The following is a 26,344-nucleotide window of genomic DNA, read 5'->3' as shown; positions in this document are numbered from 1 at the left end:
TACGAAAGAGAAAAATGTACAGTTTTTGAGTGATATCACAGTGTGCTTAAATACGCTGGCACGAGTATGATATTATGATTTTTCATCTAAAATATGCCCTTTGGAAGCTACCTGTGTTCCACAAACAGTCTAATTCTTCAAAGAAATTAATAATTTAATGATTAACTTTTTCGATAGAAGACATATGCCCTTAATTTATTTCAGGGTCCCTTAATTTGATATATCTTTTTAATTTCGACATATCAAATTCATACACAGGAAGCCTTCTCACATGCAGATAATTTCTCTCGTAACCAATTTTATAAACGCTTTGCCGTCTTATTATATAAATGCATATTTATTTCAGTTTAAATTATGCATAGTACCATTTCGAAGTACTTTCTTCATATTTCGTACTTGCATTTATTTCTTTTTGTGTCTTTTATTAGTTCGAATAGGACTTTAAGGCCAAAATTAATCAAACTATAATCATCATATGATCTTTTATGATGGTACATATATTTTTTAACGCATTGATTATTTGCTTATGAAGTAAAACTGTATTGACAATTTATTCCACAGATCGATTCCATATATTTGTTATTGGCGCTTTCTGTATGCTCGAGCCAATTAAATAACGTCTGGCGTTAAGAAGCACGATTTTGTAACCTAGTCTGGAATTCGGAAATAGTAAACGTAAGTATCGATTCTTTTGCGAGCTTGTGACGTCAGCGGAACTTACCGCAAAACCCTAGTTTACAGACCAATATCCGGTCACGTGGCTATCCCGCGAAGAACATCTTGCGAATCTGACGCAGTTTACTCCTTTCAACCGGCATTTTCGTGTTATTCATTCTCTTTTCTACTCGAAGCAATCACTTGTCTCTAGGAGACGCGATAGACAAAATCTTTGACAGAAGGAACTTTGTTTTTGAAAGGTCTTGTTTTCGTCGTTTGTAATGTCTCCAGGAATCGGGTCTGGCACTCGAACAAAACCTTTTCCAGTGCGAGGTAAGGTTTCTTTTTTGTTTTCGCTATTGTAAAAATTTCTATTTTTAACTTAGATGCAGACTTCATTCCAGTTTTCAGTAGCATATTAAAAAAAATATAATTCCGTATTTCGCCGACCTTAACTTTGAATTCACAGCAGGTTCTTAAAACTCAAAGCCAAATTCGAAGAATGCATATTAAGTGAATTCTGTATTGTTTACCTTTTTCTGCGGTAAAGACTGCATTAGTTATAAAAAAACTAACGTAGTTTTGGCCATATATGAAAAATTAATGTTTAAATCCTGAGAGTGTAGATAATTTAATATATGTTTAAAATATGTATTTATCGGGTGTGTTAAATAACATAACAGACTTACGAAAATTTAAAAACAAACGATAATTTGATCGAATCAGTTTTTAATCGGTTAAGAAATAAATAAATTTTAATGTATTATGTTTCTAGAATCTATGTTACTGCTGTTGTAAAATTGTAGCCTTGGGTTTTATACTCAGTAATTTCATTTTTAATGTGACAGAATTTACATATCTAATCAAAAGTTTAATTTTTGTTTAAATATTTCAAATGAATTGCATCATCTTTGCGAATTCCATCTTTAATAAAGATTCATATTCTAAGCTGAATCAGACTTTTTTAAAAGTTCTCACACTCTCCCTTGCGCAATAACCCTAGTATATTTGCAATAATTTATTAAATGGCATAAAAACGTTAAATGATCACAGGTATTTATTACGTGCATGAGATGAGGTCTTCAAAGCTTTATTATCATTGCTATAATGGATCAATGAAATAATTGTACCGTTTGAAATTATAACTTAGAAGAAGGTGAATATATTTTATGTTAGCTGAAGTTAAAAATGTAGCAAAGTGGGATAGAGTGAAATAACAAAATTTATCTCGGTAATATTTTTTTTTCTCGCAACATATTTACCAAATTAAAGATTTTTAAATTTTAATTAATAAATTTAAAAAGTTTTAAAAGTTTTGATTTAAGAGTAGGAAAATAGTCCGATTTTGTTATAGTTATGCTATGCATGAAAACAACTATTAGAAATGTCATTTGGGAAAATAACATGATGAGTAAAAAAGTCAAATTTATCAAGTCATATGAACTATTTTTGAAGCACTGTAAGCCAGGAGAATTACCAACATTTAGAATTCAAGCATTAAATCTAAAATGCAGAACTTTGGACTTTAACAGAAGGTAAAATTCAACTTAGTTAATTTTAAAGAAATATTCTATGCATTTCGAAAGAAACTTATACTGATTAGTCTTTATCGAAGATAAAAAATGTTTTGCAAAAAAATAATTAAAAAATCAAAAACGTAGAAATATTCTATACCTTTCGAAAGAAACTGATAAAGATCTGTCTTTCTCGAGGATCAAAACTATTCTGCAAAAATATAAATAAAAGTTGGAAACAGCTCTAATGAATGATAGAAGAGATGAGGAGAAACAGAAATTACATAGAATACGTAGAAAAGTACATATTTTTCGAAAGAAACTGATAAAAGTTATTCTTCGTCGAGGATCAAAATTAATTTGCAAAAAAATAATTAAAAATCAGAAACAGCTGTAATGACAGAAAAGGGGGAAGGAGAAATGCATTGTGAATGAGAAGAAATAGAAATTACATAGAATACATGGAAAAAGACGTAGAAATATTCTATGTATTTCAAAAGAAACTGATACAGATTAGTCTTTGTCGAAGATCAAAATTATTTTGTCCAATAATAATTCGTTGGAGGAAACAGGAATCCTGTTCCGATTGAAATGGAATTTAGGAATATGATCCTGAAGAAAGGCGTTGTGAGTGAGGAGAAATAGGAATTATATAGAATACATTTCGAAAGAAACTGATAAAAGCATAATGAATGAGGAGGAATAGGTAATTCGGATTTCTTATCTGTTGTATGAAACCAAAATATGATCTGATGTTGTCTTAGTAAGTTATGACATGTCTATTGGCAATTGTTGACTACTCACTGCGTAACTTCTGGTGCATTTGCCATATAGCTGAGCAATGCCAGTCTGTCTTAACTCCGTAAAAGGAGTGACGACTAGACGACGTAAAAGTGACTAGTGATAATTACCTTCTTTGCGTGCAGATATGCTTTGGTGGCTAATCTTTGGAATATGGTAACAGGTAGTTTGGCGACATTTTGGTAAGGCGATAAATGTTACTAGCAAGGACTTTAGCAGTGTACATGGATAAAGTCAAGAGTGTGCGCAATGCCATTTTTGTGCAATTCTGGGATGTTTTTTTTAAGTGAAAATAGATCGACGTATACATGGATGATACCGTGTATGTGCAATTCTTAAAACCGCGGCAAGCAGTGGGCGATTCTGCACTTTCTCCCAATTTCGCACTAATCTTTGCCATGATTAAGCACTTTTGTTCCATAAAAGTTCTAGCATTCGGCTAGCAGATTCTTGGGAAAAAATGTTGAGTAAAAAAAAAATACCTTTACTTCGTAAAAACAAAATGGCGTGTTCAAAACAAAACTAGCAGGTTCCTGTAGCAGGGTTGGTCGCAAAAAAAAAAAAAAAAAAAAAAAAATCGCCAAGTTACCATAATCCAAAGATTAACCGCTTTGGGATATTTTTTAGACCTTCTTTGTCATCAAACAATTTGAGCCGAAAGTTTGCGATTTGCTTATGAGATCCATTTTTCATAAAGAGTCATGCGATAAAGAAAACTTTTCTGTTTGATTCGTTTAGTAGAAAGCGCACTCTTCGATTCGCTTTGTTTTATTCTGATCGGCTCGGCACCTACAGATCAAACTTCGTCTTCCTACTGGTAAGCGTCGGAAAGTGTTGAACAATTGATATAGACTTGGCTTGCGGTTGACTTCTCATAATGTTTGTCCATGATCTGATTCAATTAAGTCTTCGACTTCAGCAAGTTAAATAGAGGAAGATGATAACCCTTGAGTTCCTTTTACAAAGTTATATCGTTCTTAACTTTTTTAATCAAAGCGAAATGCTTCATCTAGCAGCATTTCCTGTAAAATAACTTTTATTACAGTTCCGGGTTTAATCCTAGTATACGGGACATACGGGATTTGGCTACATGATGAGAAATAAACGCGGTATTTATGATGAGCAGTAAACAATTTGTTTGGGGGAGCGTATACTAGGATTTTACCGTGTGCTTTAAGGGGACTCATACACCGTAAAAACCCATAATATCTTCGAATATGTGATTGTGGCAAGAACTGGGATAATTTATTTATTTTAAAAGCCATTTACTTCCAACTTTTTACCGCTGACTACATAATATAGCTGCTTTCTGAAATAGTAATTAGAAAGTTTGTGTTGCCACGAATATTTTTATAATTTAATCCGATTTTTGACAAAATATTTCGTCAAGTTTCCACCTTGCGCGCACAGTTTGAAACATTCTGTTGTATAATTTAATTCCATACCCAATATATAGCTTTTATAACATTTGGAAACTACTATGAACCTAAAATTCTAAGAATTTCATGTTAAATTTTTATTTTATTTGGAGTTGAGTTTATAAAATGTATTTTATTAAAAAAATCTGAAATGTTTTCGTCCATAAAATTTTTTAATATTAAAATATTCATCAGATTTTTGGTTCAGTTAGAAAATAGTGCCCATAAAAAGAATTCCATCAAATTTCAAGTATGTACCATTAGCCATTTTTAAAATAGCATGCGCGAAAGGTGGAAACATGACGAAAAATTTTGTCACAAAGCGGATTAAATTAGAAAATTATTTGTGGCAACACAAACTTTCTGGTTACTAGTTTCCAAAGCAGCTATATTATGTAGTCAGCTGTAAAAGGTTGGAAGTAATTGCTTTTAAAATAAATAAAATATCCCAATTCTAGCAACAGTCACATATTCGAAGATCATAAGGGGTTTAAGGTGTATGAGCCCCCTTAAAAAAATTCCGATTTAAACTGATAAAAAAATAAACAGCCCTCAATTGTTAATTTACAGATGAAAATACCTGTTCATTCATTCGTCGACAGTCACGTGACCTCGAAATGCTCTCTAAACTAATTAAAAATATCTGATACTAGAAAAGAATTTATGTATTGTTCATTTGTTCATTAGAAATTACATAGAATATATGAAAAAAGACGTAGAAATATTCTATGTATTTCGAAAGAAACTGATACAGATTAGTCTTTGTCGAAGATCAAAATTATTTTGCCCAAAAATAATTAAAAATCGGAAACAGAAATCCTGTTCGCTCTAATTTTAATTTAAACTAAAAAATTAGAGCGGTGGATACGACTTACTAGAAAAAAGATATACCATATAGACATTGCAAGGTACGAACTCTCAAATTGAAATTGCATGACTTTGTCACCTTTTGTTTCACATCTCCGTACGATCTTTTTTTTAATTAAAGCAAACGGCATAGACAAAATTAAAATCGATTGGTAAAAGCTCCTTGTAGCTGAGACCGAATTGCGAAATACAAATCCGAGAATTGTCTTGTTTACATGGTTGGCATTTTTCTCAATGGGTCTTTCTCCAAGTGGTTCACTGAAGCCAACTGATGCTATTATTGCATCACTCACGCTTGCACGTGTCTCGCCGCCTTGAGAAATTTGCGTAAACCGCAGCTCTCGCTTTCTCGTCCGAGAATAGAATTCATCGCACTTTCACCGGTTGGCCATTGGCAACAACACAGTGTTTTGAATTATAATGAGACTATAATTAATGCATTATTTCTAGTCATTTCTGAATTTTTTATAGAAAGAAATGTATATATCACAGGTGGCCAAACTTTACGACAGTAGGAGACGCAGTGTAAGATTCAGGAAACTTTAAGAGCCGCATGAAGATTTTCCAATGGCGGCAACTTCGTTTTTAATTTAAAAAAAAAAAAAAAAAAAATCTTAAATGTTTCAGATTTTAAATCACGTCCAAAGGGGCGTTTTTTAACATTTTGTGTGTTACCTTTCTTTATTAAATATCATGTTCCTCGCACTTAAACCATAAGATCCAGTGCAACAGCAATACCGCAAAATAGTTTTAAAACGAGCATATCTTTAGAATTTCCGATACAGAGACTCACGCGCTGGAGATAAAAATGTTTTTTCTGCACAACGTTGCCATTGCTCGCTTTGAAATCCTTGAGTTTGTTAATCAAAAATTCGTCAAAGTTTTAAAAAATAGGAAATCGATCATAAAACAAATTTCAAATTTCAAATTTGGTCTTCCACATGCTCATATTCGTTGGAGGATTACGTTATTCAAAATTCGATGACTCTATGTACCGTTGTTTTATCACAATACGAGAAATATACATACATTTATGCAGATTTTTCATTATTTAATTTCTTCAAATATAATGCAGGACTCTAACATTTTGTGGTAACAGTTTGAAAAGTGAACCGACATTTATGAGTCCGACGCAAAATTCCAAAACGAAACTAATAGTCCTTCGGGATTCAAATCCATTTGGACTAAAATATATATATATATATATATATATATATATATATATATAAAAGTCTGAAAGCTTTCAGATTTTACAAATAGGCTTTTTTTTTTAACGTTTTGTGTGTTACCTTTATTACCTTTATTTATTAAATATCATGTTCTTCGCACGTAAACTATAAAGTTCAGTTCAACAGCAATATCGCAAAGTAATTTTGAAATGAGTATATCTTTAGAATTTCCAATATAGTATCGGGCGCTGGAGATTTTTTTTTTTTTCCCCCGTACAGTGTTGCCATTGCTGTCTTTTAAATCGTTGAGCTTGTTAATCAAAAATTCGTTGAAGTTTTACAAAATATGAAGTAGATAATAAAACGAATTCCAAATTCGGGCTCCCAGATGCCCATATTCGGGTAAAAAAGTACGTTATTCAAAATTGTATGGCTCTAGGTACCGTTGTTTTATCACAGTGCGAGAAACATACATACATTTATGCAAATTCTTCATTATTTAATTTCTTTAAATGCAAGTATAATATAGCGCTCTAATATTTGGTAGCAACAATTTGAAAAGTGAACCGACATTTATAGTGAATCAACGCAAAATGCCAAAACGAAATTAACAGTCCTTCTGCGCAAACTGCTCCTTTGGACTAATTATGAAATAGATTTTGACGAAAACATATGTTTGAAGTAAATAAATAGTGAATTTCATGTTTTTAGCACAGAAGGAGAATTTGCTTAAAGGGGCTATTAATTTCGTTTTGGCATGTTGCGTTGGTTCACTATAAACTGTATTTCACTTTTAAAATTGTTGCCACCAAATATTAGAACCCTGCATTATATTTAAAGAAGATAAATAACGAAGAATCTGCATGAATGCATGTATGTGTCTCGCACTGTCGAAAAACGATGGTACCTAGAGAAATCTAATTTTGAAAAACGTAGTCCTCAATTCGAATATGGGCATTTGGAAGCCCAAATTTGGAATTTGTTTTATTATCTATTTCATATATTGTAAAACTTTAGCGAATTTTCGATTAACAAACTCAACGATTTCAAAGCGAGTAATGGCAAGATTGTACGGAGGAAAAAAAAATTATTCCAGCGCGCGAGACTGTGTTCTGAAGATATGCTGTTTTTAAATTATTTTGCGTTATTGCTGTTGAATTGAATTTTATGGTTTAAGTGCGAAGAACGCGATATTTAATAAATAACGGTGACACACAAAACTTTAAAAGAATACTCCCCTTTGGTCGTAATATAAAATCTGAAAGCTTTCAGATTTTTAAATTTTTTTTTATGTAATTACTATAGTCATATATATATATATATATATATAAGAAGTTTTATTTATCCTACTCTGTATTCAGGAAATAATGTATATCAATTTTTCCTTTCATATACAGATTTCATACTTTTCGATATAAGATGCAACTGAATATTCTTTTTCCTGACAGAACCCCCCCCCTTTCGTTTATAATTGCTGACTGGTTTTAGCAAAAATAGAAGCAAAAATGGACTGAAACCACAAAAAAGAACCATAATAATTTTTACAAGCACGGTAAGGTAAATTTTTCATTTGCGTAAAGAGTAAAAGTCTAATTTAAAAAACAGATTCCATGGTTTTCTTTAACTTACATATTATGTACTAGAAATCACAAAATAACTGAAACGATACCGTGTGAACAATAGAGAATTTGTTATTCAAGAAAAAGAAGCTTGATTGCTTGTTTAGTTGAGTCTGACAAAATACATAAAAGGCTTTCTATCTGAAGGAGAGGGCAAGAGTATTAATTTTTTAAATGATCTGGGCAGTTATCTTTTCTACTGCCTCATTGACTATTATATTCTCTAAAAAAGTCTGATGTGTACACCACATGACTTCCTCGTACGGAATATTAAATTATACGCACTTTTTTCTTGAATTTCATTTAAATTGATTGGATTGAATTAAATCTACTTCGTCGACAGCGCATAAACCACAATAGAATAAATGCACTCTTTAAAATTCACTATATTTGTTTACTATAACGACACTCTGAATGCACAAAATTTATATCATTTGAAAAATTATCGTTGCCACATGTTCTATTCAAATACTATAATAAAGCTAAAACGATGTATGAAAGAAATTAAACAAACAAAGCAGAAAAGAAACAGTTTTTCACAGACGATTTAGTATTTCTCATTCAATCAATTCAGCTCTCACTTCGCGACAAGGCAAACATACATAAAAACACAAAATATCTGCATTAAAAATTACGAAGTAAATCTTAAACACTTATTTCCTCGAAAAAATTCCAGAAAGGATTAAGCATGATTTAATTCGCAATAATAAATGAAGGCGTTATTTTTGTGTTGCGAAGCTTAGTCTCTCTAGATTGGCAACAAATCTACAATTCATGCTGTTTCAAATGTAAACAAATATGTCCGCCATGTTATTTAAAACGTAACCGCACGTAAACAGCTTTTAAATTGTTGATAATTGTACAAATATTGCTTCCAGAATTACGAAAGGCATAAAAACCTTAACCGGAAGATCAGAAGCCCATAATTCAATCATTTTTAAAGCAAAAAATGTACAATTTACAAACATATAAGAGTAAAGATACTGAGATCACTGAGCCGGGTAACAGAGTGGATATATATATAAATACTATATTTATATACGTTTGGTGCGGCCGATTGCGACCAAAATACGAGGTGCACATCTACATGCTATAGCAGACCTATGTACAAAATTTCAACGTTTTGAGGCTACTCGTTTTCGAGTTATGCGAGATACGTAGTACGTACATACGTTCGTACAGACGACACGAAAAATTCTCTTCAGAATTAATTTAAAGCAGTTTTATGATTTTTTTGGAGGAAAGGTGCCTTTTATTCTGTCCTTACGCACAGATATCACGCAAAAACATCGTTAAATTGCATTCGAAAGCGGTCGAAGTGGATATTTTCGTTGAAATATGCTGCCTGAAGCTTTTCGCGATTACAGTACTTTCTTTTTACTTCGTACAAGGAAGTAAAAAGAGTTACTACAGAATTTCGTAGCCGCGGAATTATTTGCCATTTTGTTTGTTAGTCTGACGCTGAATGCACTGTGGGCAGTTTGAAGTCAATTAAATTATTATGCACGTATAATTTAAGAAATTAAATTACTAACTGATAAAGAAGCGTATCGTTGCATCATATCTATTTGAAAAATAAAAATATTAATAGTTGAGTTACATTCAAAGAGCCGAAGAGCCTCAGTTCCCTCGCGAGCCACAGTTAAGGAGGGGACCGAGAGCTGCAGTTTGGCCATGTCCAGCTTACATATATGTAAGATATAACAAAATACGATAGCTGCTTTAAGAAAAATTGGCGACCTGAAAATTTAGCTATTCTAGATTTGGTGCTGTCCCCCTAAATTCAGCTGTTCTCCCAAATTCGAGATCCTTCCGTGTTATATAACAACTAAAATTAACCAATCACAGATTAGCTCTACTTATACATCAGACTTAGTATAAATACTCTTGGCATTGTAACTACGTCATTCCTTTCTCTAGCTTCCACCCTGCAAAGAGCTCTGCGCCGCTTATGCTGTCCTGTCCAAAATGCTTACGTCGTATTTTTAAAAAACCGTGTAAGAATTATTTTTTATATCTGCGAAAATAAAGATTGGTGATTTGTAAAAACCCAGTTTCGTCGTCCTCGTCTGCACGCATTCAACTCTCAGCCATGAGGAATATCGAAAGCTGTTAAGAGTTCCTGCGTTTTCTTTTACGCATTAAATTATGACACACATATATATATATATATAATTTAAGAAAGGAGAACAAACTAAAAAAGACCTGTGCGGTCAAGAATTTTGCGCAGTGAGCTGTAAAATTAGAGAACAAGGTATAAAAAGAAATTCTTCATATTATTGCGTTAACGCAAATGTGATACTGTGGTTCCCGTGAATAATTTTTTAACACTAAGTTAAACTAAAGGAAAATGCACAATGAGCTTCGAATCCAGCTAATTCCATATCGCGTTTCGTCAAAACAGAAGAATTGAGACTGAACACGAAATAATTTTTGGCTATTAAACCGAGAAAACAAAACACACACACACACACACACACATATATATATATATATATATATATATGCTGGGTTCGTAAGAGATTGAATGCATTCAGAACGGAGGAAAGCTTGAGAAAATTTATTTTACCAAAAGAAACACTTCACAATTCTGGAACTCTGCACAAAAAATACTCGTGCAGTTCTTCACAGTATCACAGAGTACATTCAGTAATTACATTTCAAACTACTAAGAACGTTAAACACAACGCAATGCAAAGTGCATCTAAAAGGCGAAGCTGTCACGAATCTATCGGTTCTGTCATGGATATCTCAGTACACCGTAGTCGTTCTTAACTAACAACTAACATCTGAGAAACTGATGCTCTCGCCGGTTTTATATAGTTCCCCCCCGGCCGCCGAGAAATCGAAATTACTCGAAGGCACATGAGGGGGGATATGGATAAGAATCAAATACTGTTATTAGATTGCAATATCCATTAGAGTTATACAGGAACCGGTCTAAAATGTCACCAAATGGTTGCTTAGTTTGGAGAATTTTGGCGATTTCTTAACAAATTTGGCGAGAAAAATCAGTCGCCAAATCTATTGCCAGCTTGGCGATATCTTACCAAATTAGCGAAATAGCCCTTTATTCAATGTTAAGTAGACTTGCTACTGAATTCTTATTTTTTCAGCAGAGCTTCGTTTCTCTCAAGCTTTTCATGTTTATACAGAAACATACAACAGTTTCACTAAAATTATCTATCTATGTACAAAATTCGTAACAATATGTTGTGCTTATCTCACTTGTCTGACAGTAACAACAGAGCAAGCCTATGAAATTGGCCCATAGCAAGGAGTGCAAGATGGCGCCTGTCGCAAAAGCCTTAAGACCATAGAGGTGATGGTACGACTTTTCTCAGTTTCGTCCCCGATTTTGATGGACAGCATTCTGTGGGGACGGGTCCGAGGGTCTCCCACCCCTCTTCCCTTACCACAGCAACCTCTCGAGAGGACTTTTGGCTCGCTGCATTTTTAGAGCGAGCCCCATGCTGCACAGACACTATACATATACAAACATCTCTGCCTTCTCCAGGATTCGAACCTGGGCCCTTCGGTACGGCAGTCACAGTCACTAACAACTATCCCGGTTGGCCGGCTCATAACAATATTCTAGCTAATAGAAATACTGCATACATTAATTCTAAATTCATTATCAAGGGGGCATGAATTTCTTTCTCCCGTTAGATTTCGGTGTATTTAGTTTTTTTTCTGTTTATTTTTGACATTAATTCAATCTAGAGCGTAAATTTAACATCAAATTATTGTTTACTTACTTAAAAAAACTTTGTGAAGTAATTGCAAAAGGTATCAAAAACATAATTTTAAATCATGTAGTATTATTTTTAATACATTTGTTTGTTTCTCTATCGAAAGGTGAAGGCTTTTCTGCTCGAAAGGTGAAGGCTTTAGTATTTTTCTTCTGAAGCAAGTTTTGCGTTACCTATTGATTAACCAGTGATGCTCATAGCAATTTAATTCGTTAATCAGCACATAAATTAGGATTTTCGGAGCTTTGAAGGCTATCAGGGAAGATTAATGCTTGGATTTTGAAATGCAATACGTAAAATTGCGTCTGCTTTTAATTATATAGTGCATATATTTCTTTCAAGACATGTAGCAAGGCTACATATGCTGTGTGGTGTTAAATGCAGGTTATTCGATTAAATATTAGCGAGAAGAGCAGGCGCAAAGAATCCGCACAGAAATTCTTTAGCCTCCATACACTTTTATCTTACATATCATGAGATAATGTTTGAATTTCTTTTTTAATTGCTTGTACGAAGTAAAGGTAGTATTGTAATAGCGAAAAATTTCACGTATCACATTTCAACGAAAATATCCATTTTCATCGTTTTCGAACCCATTTGGACGATGTTTCTGCGTGACATCTGTACGTACGGGTACAATAAAAGATCTTTTTATTCCAAAACGGATTGTAAAATGGATTCAGAAGAGATTTCTTTTTTTATGACGTCTGTATGTATGTATGTATATATCTCTCATAATTCAAAAACGAGTAGCCTCAGAACGTTTAAGTCTTGTACTATATCGGACTGTTATAATATGTAGTTTTGCATCTGTCTTTTTGGCTGCCAATCGGCCGCACCAAAAGTATATGAATATATGTATATATTGTTACGAAATGTACAGGCACGGTGAGATAGCTTCTCCGCAAAGCAGTTTTAGGGTTGCCATAAAATAGCGAGAAGGCATGGTTGCCACATTTGGCGAAAAATCGCCCATTTGGCGATAAAATAGACTATATATATAATGGACGGATGGAGAACCTTCTGGAACGAATTCTTACCGGTTTATCCCAGAATGTTCTCGAACACAAGCCAAAAGCTATATAAATCCTGCTGGGCGGCAGTCAGTGTGTGTGTGCCTCGTCTAGCGAGCTGATAGTCAGTCATTGAGAGAGTGTTTCGAAGTCTAGCGCCGAGTTGGTAGTCGAGTGCATCGAGAGAGTCGTCGAGTTTTGTCTTAGACTGTGCTGAGTCAAAGAATCTCTAAGGAGGAGTCGAGAGCTATGCTCTTTTGTATCGTCGAGTGCATCGCGAGTTGTGGCGTGGAGAGTCTCGAGAGTACGTGGAGTTCCGAGAACGACCAAGCAGAGTCGGAAGCTGTACTCTGGTGCTTTGCAGTGAAGCTGTCTCCACCGTTATTGCCTGACAGTGAGAAGGCTGTGTCGCTGAACGTGTCAGCGTGTTTATAACAGTTCGACGACTGTAAAAGAGATTTTGGAGCTATATGATTAATATTGGTAAATGAAGTGTGTTTCGATACTTCATCAAGAAGTGTCTTCGTATCCAAATCTACGAACCCCGTACGAATGTGAAGGAAAAGAAAAGCGTAACAACTGGTGTCAGAAAAGAAAAGCGAAACAATATATCTACCCACTTCTGTTACCCGTCTCGGTGACATCAGTTTTTTATGCTTATATGTTGGTGAATTGTGCATTTTTTGCGTTAAAAGTGATTGAATTAATATTTCGTGAAGGTTTTTAAGCCTTTAGTTAATCTGCATTCAAAAGTTGTAAAATTATCGACAATTTAAAATTCGTGTAAGTGCTACTAAGCCTAACGAAGCCGTCTTTTGTTTACATTTGAAACTCTTAGTAGAAAAGTGAATTAAGTCAGTTTCTGCATCAACTTCAGTGACTTTTTGCTGATTGGGACCGAAACTTGACATTCGTTTTTGTGCACCGAAAAAAAAAAAAAAAAAATCTTGTCTTCCTGTCCGCTGGCCGAATTGCTTGTTTTTGCATAAGCTAATTTTAATTGTAAAATTCTTTTAACTGTATTTGGTGTTACAATTTTGAATGGCTATGTTTTGAGGTTTTATGTATTTTTACCTCGCCGCGAACTGAAATGGATGAATGAGAAATATATATCTCTAATGAAATTTGAGGAAATAAGCTTTAATGAAATGCAGCTAAAAATGTGTATAATTTAATAGACCGTATAAGAATGTCATGTAGCGTCCACAACAGATTTTTTCAGTTTTCGCTAAGAATAATTCACTAAATGAAATTCTAAATTTACAGTAACCTATTTCACTTTCCCTTTCATTGTGCACGAGCGGAGAAAAAGTTGCAAGGCCTAGTCTTTCAAACATTTTTCTTTATATTTTTAATCACAGTTGTTATTTTTTTTTTTTTTTTAGATAATTTTTCCTTTTTAGAATTTTATTTTATTGTTTCAGTTGTTGGTTGGGTGTCCACATCAGATTTTTTTTTATTAAGCAATTACCGTATGTGAGTGAGTGAGTGACGGTGGACGTGGGCACTGTTCCTTTACCATAGTGGTTAATCAGTACAGCACCACGTCCACCATTATCCAGAGCATCCGATATGTTTCGGTGCTATCCAGCTGCCCGGGCCACAGTAATTATTGAAATGAAAGAGAAACATAAGAACATGGTCATATAGGGCCGTTTGTGACATGCTAATTTTACATCCAATACATTCAAATAATACTAGATTAATAACTCTGGAATATAAGTATATACAAAAAATAAAAATGCATAAATACTGTGTTACATAAATACTGTACATTGTGTTAAATAAGGAACACTTGCGATTACAGTATACTCTTCACTTAGGCACCATAGCTATATATACATTACTTTGCATTAAATATATATCACTTGCGATTACAGTTACTCTGTACATAATTCACGTAACACTAACTTATTTGAACTACTTGCTACAACCTACAGACTTGCTTATTAATACAGTGAGCTAAATTCACAGAATCTACTTATATAGTGAGCTTGACATTGTATTAAATATATTATACATTAGATATACTGTAGCGATATACATTATTATTAAATCCAGATACAGACAGAACATGAACTTTTACATTAGGTACAATATACATGATTTAAATACGCTTTACTTGATTATGAGTGTGCTATACATATAATACTAGTTACTCATTCGTGAGGTAAATAGATGCGCTATACTTTCTGTTTGTTTTACCATTGATACTCCTATTTTATACCATTTCCCGTTACATTATATATGCTATACATTTTACGTCGAAAACACATTTAATATTAAACATTCAGTTCTAAATATTCCATACTATAAATTCTACTTTACTGTTACCATTATGCATCTGATACTTTCTATTATTAAAACTTATTTATACATTACAATAGGTATGCTAAGCATTATCTGTCTAAATACGCATATACACTCCATTATATGTTACAAAAGAGTGTCACGCTATTACAAATTCAGTACATTTAAAACTATCTGAATAGCACTATACTTGCTGAAGTGTTAATAAAACGTCCTTCAATTAATTAAGTAACTACTGTGGATAATTAAGTAACTACTGTGGAGATAAGTAACTACTGTGGAGTAACTACTGTCAAAATTAAGTAACTACTGTGGAGATATTTTTAACTTATAAAAATTAGATATCTTGGGTAATTATGTCACCTGACATAAGTTAATCCCATTGTTGAATAATAAGTCCATCATTTTCATGATTTTCCTTGCGAGATGCTTTTGCTTAACTAAATACTTTGCGAAGGCTTGAACATTGGTTGTGGGCATTTTTATGTGATACTCTCTTGTCAGAGGGCATGTAGTTAGATAGTGTTCGGGCGTTCTCGTCTCGCCACAGATACATATTAATTAACAGAAAAACTCTTTTTACTGGAATACGAGCTTAAAGAAACAAAGAAATATGATATCGATCGACGGTTATCGGGAAAGAAATCTGAGCTACCACCTGCAGCTTTTGCAACTCCTAAAGTAGGTAGCAATCACATGCCCAGTAACATTTTAATGGGAAAGGAATAAATACGTTAGCAGAATTTAAATTTACGGCAGAAAGAAAAAAACTGCTAATCTAAGTATGTTATATAGTAAAATTTTATTCGTTAAACAATAGCTTCAGTCGGTAACAATCGCTGCACTAAATATGGATTTAAAAGTCCCGAGTGATCCTTTAAAATCTACCGGTAATCTACCAAAGACAGATAACTCACCACACCATGGCACTTCTTGCCACTTTTTCAGTCTGGAAACACAATTTGGATTGCCAATCTTCCTCGCCTTCTGCGTTGCTATCATTACTGATGCTTTCGGAACTGCCGGTATTATCTTCTTTCTCATCATCCCACAGTGCATAATTCTCACTTCCGTCCATGCTATTTGATATTCCCCACTTTTTGAAGCTCTTGTGAAAGTTGTCAAGTTCTAGCGAAATTCCATCCCAGGCGGCTTTTATGCATCCACAGATTCGAATTATTTCGGGCTTATTGACACGACTAGTCGGTGTCAGTGCGTGATTTCCAGCGGCCATCCATTTCGCGTACATTCTTTTCCAGAGTCGTAGCTAGGGTTTTCAGCGCCCAGGGACAACTGAAGATTTCGCGCCCCCTACTGCTTGCCAAGGATGGAAAACATTTAATCCTAAAATGTCCTAACATCAGTTTGGCGCCGATTGGATTCTGCGCCCGGGGACAGATGCCCCCCTCTAGCTACGCCCCTGTTCTTTTCAGTGCTGCTTTAAATGGACGATTAATGCATACATCTAGTGACTGCTAGTGACCGTCTATCCTCTACAAATCCGTGGCCAGAATTTATTATTTCAGAGGGTACAGTAGCATCATATAACGTTATATTTATAAGGTATTTCTCCTACCTTCTTGGCATGCCTTCGTGGTGTGGTGGTCTGGGCGTGTAGAGAGGTCCGCGGTTCGATTCCCGCTCAAGACGTTGATCATTTTTCATCTCTCCTGCTTCCCAAAAATACCTAATGTCTTTACATATTGTCTGGGGATACCGTAGCTTCAAAGAGAATAATTTATGCCGACCAACTTGCGATTACCTGGCCTATATATTGCTTTGTTCCGCGTAAGCCGTGCACTTCGATTTTTCCGATTAAAATTATGAAAAAAAAAAAAAAAAAAAACCTGCCCGTGGTATTCGTGAACATACGGTAATAGACCATTTGTCGAGAGTTTAATGCGTACATTGTCTGCTTATACATATGGAATGATAATCAGATAGATATGAATATATATTGCTGAAGAATAACTAATAAATATTGATTTATAAGTAAGTATTGTTAATATGTAAATACAAGGTAATTATTAATATTGTTACGAAATGTACAGCCTCGGTAAGATGGCTTCCTCGCAAAGCAGTCTTAGGGTTGCCATAAAATAGCAAAGGAGGGCAAGGTTGCCACATTTGGCGAGAAATCGCCCATTTGGCGACGTAATTGGCGATATACCATGGACGGTTGGAGAACCTTCTAAAACGAATTCTTACCGGTTTAGCCCAGAATGTTCCCGAACACAAGCGGAAAGCTACATAAACCCTGCTGGTTCGCAGTCAGTTAGTGAGTGTGTGCCTCGTCGAGAGGGCGAGTGAGAGTGCCTCGTAAAGTGCGAGATAGTTAGTATCGAATTGGTGTCTCGTCTAGCGAGTCAATTCCTGCGGAGTCGATCGAGTTGACAGCCGGGCAGCGAGTGCCGAGTGGGTCGTCGAGTTCACCGAAGGAGTCTCTTAGTGTATCGCGGTTAGTGCATCGTCGAGAGAGCGTGTTGAGCTCCGGGAACGACTGAACCGAAGAGTCGGGAGCTTGCTCTGTGTGCCGTCGATTGCATCGCGAGTTGTAGCGTGGAGAGTCTCGAGAGTACGTGGAGTTCCGAGAACGACCAAGCAGAGTCGTGTGCTTTGCAGGAAGCTGTCTCCACCGTGATAGCCTGATAACCTGAAGGCTGTGTCACTGATCGTGTCAGCGTGTTTATAGTAGTTCATCGACGACTGTAAAACGTGTTTTGGAGCTATCCTGATAATACTGGCCAATAAAGTGTGTTTCGATACTTCATCAAGTGTCGTCGTTATTCACTCTACACGAAACCCGTACGAACGTGAAGGAAGAAAATAAAATAACGTAACAATATTATGGATGTTTCAGGCACTACAAAGTGTTTCAATACGTGTCGATGTTTGAAAAAGATTTTACTCTCTTGCTAAAGAGCTGTCTCACATCCCGCTGACAGAGAAAAGATGAAAAATTATGTTCTCGGATTCAGTTATGTTCATGTATAATTTGAAGGTAAAAGCTATATCAGACTGAAGGACGCAAGAAAAAACAGATAACTTTTCCGAGAAATGCTCTGTTCTGTTCTAAAACAAATTTAGAAAGACGTGGGTGCGTAATTTTTCACTCTTACAAGTAAAATGTTGCTTGGTGGGAGTAAGTTAATTAATTAGAAACATGTCAGAGAATAAATAAATAACTAAATGTATACAATCTGACCCGCCGTTGTTCCATTTGGGTAATGGATTTCTGCTGGATTTATCTTCCAATCTGATAGAGCTGTAGTTGAATCAGGAGCTTCTTTATATCGATTTATCATGGCCATTTTCTGTTGAACAGCTTCATGTTGACACGTGTTGTATACTTTTAGCTTCCTGTTTTCCCAGAATAATCCAAGTGTGATTGTTTTTTCTGGGTATTACGTGTTGTCTCCAAGAGCTGCATTACAAGAAATTTGGTACTGCATTGTTGCAAAAGCGTAAAGCGTCTGAAAGCCATGCCCTTTTCCCTTAGCTTCTCTCATAAACGTCTGCTACTGCAGAGATTCGAGTCCTAGGAATTTGCTTTAACCACTTTATTTCCCTTTAGAGTGGCTTTATCAAAGATTTCTTGTGGAATGGCTTCATCAGAATTTTGAAGATATTTGAGTCCTCGAATTTCCTTTAACCACTTTACTTGCCTTTAGAATGGCTTCATCAGAATTCATCAAAGACACTGTTTTACCATGTTGTCCCCAAGAGCTGCATTGCAAGAAATTCGATACGCATTGTTGCAGAAGCGTTAGAAAAGTTTGAAAACCATGCCTTTCTCCTTAGCCTCTCATAAACATAGTAACATAGAGATCTGAGTTCTCAAATTTACTTTCACCATTTTACTTCCCTTGAGAATGGATGCTCAGTTAATTCGGATAAAAGAAGTCTTGAACTATAGTCTGAAACGAAGTGCGAAAATATTTCAGTGGATTATGAGGACGCATAAAACAGGGAAAGGGGAAGTTGTGACAATAAGATTTGATAAGTTGACGGTAAGATTCGAATTACAAAATAACAGAGTATAAAATGTGCCCGGCGTGAAATTGGCAGTCGCACTGATATAATACATGCTGATTTATGGTAGATTTCAAATACGAGTTAAACCAACAAAGCGATGTTACATATATTTTAAAAAATATGATTGATATACGTCCACAAAAGATCACTTAGGCGACCGCTTCCTGTAATATTTAAGGGTCTTCAAAGAGCATAAATGAGTGACTTCAGACATAAAGTAGACAAATCTATTAACGAATAGTCTGTAAAACAGAATAATTTCGAATTCTTCTGAACGAAGAGTTGTTGATTACAGGCTGATCAAGTAAATTTTCTGCCTGTTGAGATACAGCATATTATCTACATCTTTAAATAAGTTGTGTCCAGATAATATTTAATAGGTACAAAGGCATACAGAATGAACAATTTTTTCTATCTTTTTCAACAAACCATACCAAATATAAAGAAACACCTAAATATCGCAGCGTCAAGTAAATTTGGACCAGATAGCCATCGTGTGCTTATCGTATTCAGGTAGCTTAACCTGAAACAAAATGTAACTGCTTTAACTATTGCCAGACTCGCGATTTAAACAAAGAGAAATATTTTCCGAAAGTTTTCATAAACTTCGTTAATTCAACGTAAACTTATTTCTAATTTGCTAAAATTTGCTTAAATTAGTAATATTGTTAAAACAGAGAAAACGTTATTAAAGTAATTGATATTCAATTATGTGTGAATATAACATAAACTAATAAAGTAGCATATTAGAGAAAAGGTCAAAACTGAGTACTTTGCTGATGGAATTATCACAGCGAGAAATGGACATGAATATTTTAATGACATTAATAACAAAATTATCTATTTGTAGTTCTAAAGTTGCTTTATGTAACTAAATAGGCAGCGGTAATAGTTGCTGAGTTTTGGGGAATTTTTTGTGTTAATAGTTAGCTTTCGATTGCAGGATGTGTCCACGGTTAGATCAAAATCACAGTTAACCCGAAGATAGTTTAAAAACATAGGGAAGAAGAATAACGTATATTATAATTACCATAAAAATAATATCAACAATTTACTCCATTTGCAAGTATTTTAATCTAAAACAAAAACAAGTTTATTTGGTCACTTAAAATTAAATCAGTATTCAAAACAAAACGAAAAGAATTATAATGTTGTAAATAATGAAAGAACAAGTAATGAAGAATCCAAATTATAATTGGCATTGAAGAACAGTATTTACAAGAGAGCACGAAAAATTTCAGTGTACTTTTCATAAATTGTTTTGCTTCGTGCTAACACTTTGTTTCATATTCAGCTCTTATTACATGTCATATATCAAAAGTAAACGTAATTAGCCCAAAAAGGCACAGGAAACACGATTTTGCGTTGATTCAGTTTAAATATCACCTGCTGTAAACGTGTGATTTCACTTTTCTTTCAAGTCTGTTGCCATTCGGCGAAATGTAAAATCTTTATCTGTCTGTTTATTGATTAACAAACTAAGCTATTTAATAACAGTAGAAGCAGCTCTTAAGAATATTATTATTATTACTATTTTACATTTTAATTTTATTGATTAAATAAAAATGCATTTAATTCATGATGTATCTAACTAAAATCATTAAATATTTTTTAGAGAATTACTTTATATATTTTCCCTTTTTTCAAACATACAGAGTATGTATAAGGTTTCCATATTATTCTGATTTTATATACTCATAAAAAATAAAAATCTGAAGTAGTAGTAGTAGTAATTTTTAGTATCTAAAAAAAAATGTTTCGCTATTCTACCTGGTTCACATCTATTGATGATCTCTACTGATAAACCATATTAAATTTTAAAAGTGTTCTTTTGTGCGACTGTTAAAGTCTGTATCCTTTCAAATTTTTAGCCCAAAGAGTCAATTTGCCCAGAAGGGCTATTAATTTCGTTTTGGCATTTTGTGTTGGTTCATTATAAACGGCGTTTCACTTTTCAAATTGTTGCCACCAAATATTAGTGACCTGCACTATATTTAAACAAATTAAATAATGAAGAATCTGCATGAATGTTTCTAGCACTGTCAAAAAAACGACGGTACCTAGAGACATCAAATTTTGAATAACGTAGTCCTCCACTCGAATATGGGCATTTGGAAGCCCAAATTTGGAATTTGTTTTATTATCTATTTCATATATTGTAAAACTTTAGCGAATTTTCGATTAAAAAACTCAACAGTTTCAAAGCGGCAACTTTGTACGTGGAGAAAAAATTATTCCAGCGCTCGAGACTGTGTATTCCGAAGATATGCTGTTTTCAATTTATTTTGTGATATTGCTGTTGAATTGAATTTTATGGTTTAGGTGCGAAGAAAATGATATTTAATAAGTAACACACAAAATGTTAAAAAAACGTCCCTCTGGACGTAATATAAAATCTGAAAGATTCAGATTTTTATTTTTAAAATTTTTTATTTTAATGTATGTTGAAATTTCCTATTAGCTATACATAAATCACTGTATTGCAAGTGTTCTAATGGCTTCAAAATCTTAGTTCAGTTTCTCCCACTCAAAAAGCTTTAAAATCCATTGCTAAGAACTAGACCAACTGTCTAGTAATCAAATGGGTCAATGGCAAAAATTTTTTTTTCTCTTTTTTTTCCTTCGAAGAATGTAAAGGTGAATCACAGCTGCCGTGCCTCTGCTCACGTAATGCTAGATGACGTCACTTGTGCGGTCATTCCATCATTTTGCGTGCGATCTGGTTATGAAGGGAGCGCGGCTTTTCGAAAAGAAGCTGCTATTAAAATAAATAGTTCGACTTCAACCGGACGCAGTGATGCATAACGTCCGAATAATGACCAGAGTAGAAGATACCACCGGACATATTAGTGCTATTACCATCTTTCCTAAGATTAAAAAATAGTTTTCAGGCTACATATTATATAAGTTCAACTCCCGATTTACCGTGAACGGATTAAACGGAATTAACCGAGCCCTGTCAAAAAAAAAAATTGAATTGTTTACTGAGGAACGATGGAAATATTGTTATCACAAGTATAAAACAAAAGTGTCCACTGAAAAAAAAAAAAAAAGCTTTTTCATGCAACGCAAGTTGCTGCTGCTTTGAATGCAAGTTGCTGATTTTCAATACACTGTTTAATATCTGTAATAAATTGTGCTCATTTACATTTTTTTTTTTCTTTTTTTTTTCCCATTTCTGATAATGTTCTCACTTACTTTCTTTCCTTTTCCCCACTTTGCCTTATTGCTGCCAACTCGCATCGCTTGCCTCAAATTATTTGAGAAGCTAGCTTTTCATGGATGGATTCGCTACGTAGACAGCACTTTTGCACTTTTTGGTGGTAATAAAGAAGATTTATCTCAGATTTTATCTATTATAAATTCGATTGATCCAGTCATCTAGTTCACTTTTAAATCTCTGACTGGCAATACCTTTCCTTTCCTTGAGATTCTTATAATTTGCAATGAATCTGATTTCAGCACTACTGTTTACCACAAACCTTTGTCTGTTTGTGTAGTGCCCCATGTTAAGTCATCCCTTTGAAGGGCACCGGTATATATCGGTTGTTTGTCAATTTTTTAACCTCAGAAAAAATTATAATTTCTCTACACCAAAAGCTATAATCGTAAGTTTGTAGTGTTTCCTTTCGATTCTAAATAGCAGCACCTCCCTATGAATGCTCAATGTTTTGCAGTTATGAAATTAATATACCTCGTTCCAAGTTATCATGTTCGAAGATTGATAAATTCTATTGGAGGGAAAGAAAAAATTCAAAATCTGTAAATATATGACGTACACATGCTGATCCTTTTATATTTACTGCATTTCAATCAAAACTGATAATAAAAAGAAGATTATGTATACGTTTTTAATACCGGTATATAATATATACCGTCGCCCCTACTGAGGGTACCTAGCCAATAGATGGCAGCACCAGGCTTCTCCTTCTCTACTGTGAGAGATGACAGCATTTCTTTACATTGTAATAGTTTATGATGTAAAAATTTGTTTATGATTAATTTACAAGTTGTTTAGGATTCAGTATTATGTTCATGAAGGTATGGGGAGTTTACTGACCCTGCACTAGGACTGAATACAAGTATATTTGTTTCTTTTTATTCATTTTTTACTCTGCCCGAGTTTTATTCCCATCTATTTAGCTAAAATTTTAACTTCAGCACTTGACCCTTTCCCTAGAGAAAGACTCTCCGATTTTGAAATTGCCATGTGGGGTAAAACTTTTACACAATTGTAGGCGTTAAATGTGGCATGTTAGTCCCCAAAAGACATCCTTTGCTTCCTGTTTTCCCAAATCCTAGAATGCAAAGAAAATGAAAGGAGGTGATTGACAACTGATTTGTAGTTCCGGAGTCAAGCCTTCTTCCCTTTGTGTGGTGTGATAAGATCACACAAAGAGAAAGCTCACTTAAAAATACGGGAATGGAAGTGCACTGAAGGTGTCTTAGTGTAATCACAAAAACTGCGGATTTGAAAGCATGCTTTTATTCTGATCGTCTTTGTTAATTTCAGATGGAAGAAAGACTAAGGAACTCAGGAGATATTTAGGGTTAGGTTGTTTTTGAAATAAATTTCACAGTTTGTGAAATGAGGCAAAATATTTCTAAGGCCCGTTTTAGATGCAAACTAGAATTTATCCAAAAGTTGAGAAGGAGCACCTAGGAGGCGAAAGCGGTTGAAAACCGAAATAAGAGTTTTCAGATGTATAAAATAATTTAAAGAGCTTTCAGATGTATAAAATAATTTAAAGAGCTTTCAGATGTATAGTTGTTTAACGGCGTTTCTTCTTGAACAAAGAGATATATTACAACCTATATTTACAAAAAATAAAAAATCTGATGTGTACACCACATGACTTCCTTGTACGGAATATTAAATTATACCCATTTTTTCTTGCATTTCATTTAAACTTATTGGATTGAATTAAATCTACTTCGTCGACAGCGCATAGAATATCACAATAGAATAAATGCATTCTTTAAAATTCACTTTGTTTACCATAGCGACACTCTGGTGCTAGGTTTACTTAACAGTATTATATTTCATTCATATTATAACTCAGAATGCACAAAATGTATATCATTTAAAGAATTATCTAATCGTTGCCACATGTTCTATTCATATACAAAAATAAAGCTAGAACTATGTATAAAAGAAATTAAGCAAATGAAACAAAAAAGAAACAGTTTTTCACAGACGATTGAGTATTTCTCATTTAATTAATTCGGTTCTCACTTCGCGAGAAGTCAAAAATACATAAAAACTCAAAATATCTATATTAAAAATTACGAAGTAAATCTCGAACGCTTATTTCCTCGAAAAAATTCCAGAAAGAATTAAGCATGATTTAATTGGCAATAATAAATGAATGCGTTATCTTTGTTTGCGAAGCTAAGTTTCTCTAGATTGGCAACAAATCCACTAGTCTCCTGTTTCAAATGTAAACATCGATGACCGCCATTAAAAAAAGGTTTAGCGGCAATTAAACAACTTTAAAATTGCTGATAATTCTAAAAATATTGCACACAGATTTACTAAAGGCAGAAAGTCCTTAACCGGAAGATAAAAACAACATAATTCAATCATTTTTAAAGCAAAAAATGTACAATTTAGAAACATATAAAGAAACTGAGATCACTGAGCCGGGTAACAGAGTGGACGCTTGGTGCGGCCGATTGCAACCAAAGTACGAGGTGCACATCTACATGTTATAGCAGTCCTATATACAAAATTTCAACGTTCTGAGGCTATTCGTTTTTGAGTTATGCGAGAGTACATACGTATCTCGCATACGTACGTATGTACGTACATACTTTCGTACAGACGCCACGAAAAATTCTCTTCAGACTTAATTTTAAAGCAGTTTTGTAATTGTTTTAAAAGAAAAGAGTATTTTATTCTGTCCTTACGTACAAATATCACGCAAAAACATCGTTAAATTGCATTCGATAGCGGTCAAAATGGATATTTTCGTTGAAATATGCTGCCTGAAACTTTTCGCGATTACAATACTTCCTTTTTACTTCGTACAAGGAAGTAAAAATATCATATTATTTGCCTAAATAATAATGTGGAGTAATAACGTCTGGTCTGTTTAAATACACCGGAAAGAAATACAGTTATCGAAATTCAAAATTGTATATATTATCTTCTTCAATAAAAGTTGTAGAAAATTGGTAACTCATAAGATTTTGTCGTGGTTCTGATATTTTCATTGCAAATAGCAGAATTGTTTAGCCATATCATGATGATATATTCAGTTGCTAAAAAATTTTGCCTCATAGTTCTTTGTATGGATGCATGCTAAAATGTCACAAACATTAAAGAATAAATGTGATTAGATATTTCTTCACCTAAGACAAAAAGGTAAACGAAAGTCCCATTATACAATGTAAAATTAAATGAACAGGCATATTAATTTTTTTGATTTAACAAATTTCAATGCAGCTATTTTTAATTACAGTATTGTAAATGTTGTTCCTTCTTTTAATTAAAAATTTGGTACTTCATTGTTGAAGTACATCTTACTGAGAGAATTAGATTTTTGTAGCGTAGTTTACGTGATATAAGATCACTTGGGGTCACGTGATATGAACCGGCGAATCAGGATGTTGTACGATGATAGCATTCTTAAATTAATGTCTTTTTCTAAATTTATTGTCTTTATTTATTGGCTTTTTTACAAAATTTCAAACGACATTTTGAAATTTTTTACAAAATTTCAAACGTTTTAAAATGTTTATAACTTCAAACTAAAAAAATTCTTAGAACTAACATTTGTGAACACTTTTTATGTGTATACTGTGTGTTTTCGCCAATAAAGTCTACTTGGCGAGATTTGCGGCGGCGAAACGGAAAAGTACCAATACCTTTTGTATTAATGATAATATTCCATGATTTTTTTTAATCATTTGAAAACTTCTTTCTCTTAAAACGGAATGAAATATCGCCTCTCATATATATCTTTCCACTGGGGATACCTCATACCAGTCAAACAATTAAAAAAGTCGGATTTTCATTGTAATATTCTTCCGTTAAACTAACGATTTATTATGATTTTGATCTTTAATTTAATTTCTCTCTGTATTCCTCACCAGCGTGCAAATTATCTTGTAGTGCTTTTAAGCTAATGTCTTTTGAATCCTGAAAGAGAGAGTTCCTATCTCTTGCGTAGTGTTGTTAGAATTT

The 26,344-nt window shown here is 33.8% G+C and overlaps 1 protein-coding gene across 1 annotated transcript in view; it reads left to right on the top strand.

Annotated features, from left to right (window-relative positions):
- Nucleotides 1-802: 802 nt before the first annotated feature.
- The window catches only part of LOC118191818 (6-phosphofructo-2-kinase/fructose-2,6-bisphosphatase-like), a 172,594-nt gene continuing 147,052 nt past the window's right edge, over nucleotides 803-26,344 (top strand). The window contains exon 1 of the mRNA XM_085821157.1: nucleotides 803-990. Within this exon, the coding sequence (XP_085677283.1) occupies nucleotides 939-990 (52 nt within the window). The 5' untranslated portion in view covers nucleotides 803-938. The remainder of the gene's footprint in view (nucleotides 991-26,344) is intronic.

The sequence above is a fragment of the Stegodyphus dumicola genome, chromosome 7 (assembly GCF_044657685.1).
Source record: "Stegodyphus dumicola isolate Sdum_Otavi_A_Nest chromosome 7, ASM4465768v1".
NCBI classification, from domain to species: Eukaryota; Metazoa; Arthropoda; class Arachnida; order Araneae; family Eresidae; genus Stegodyphus; species Stegodyphus dumicola.
This window is presented reverse-complemented; position numbering and strand designations above follow the sequence as displayed.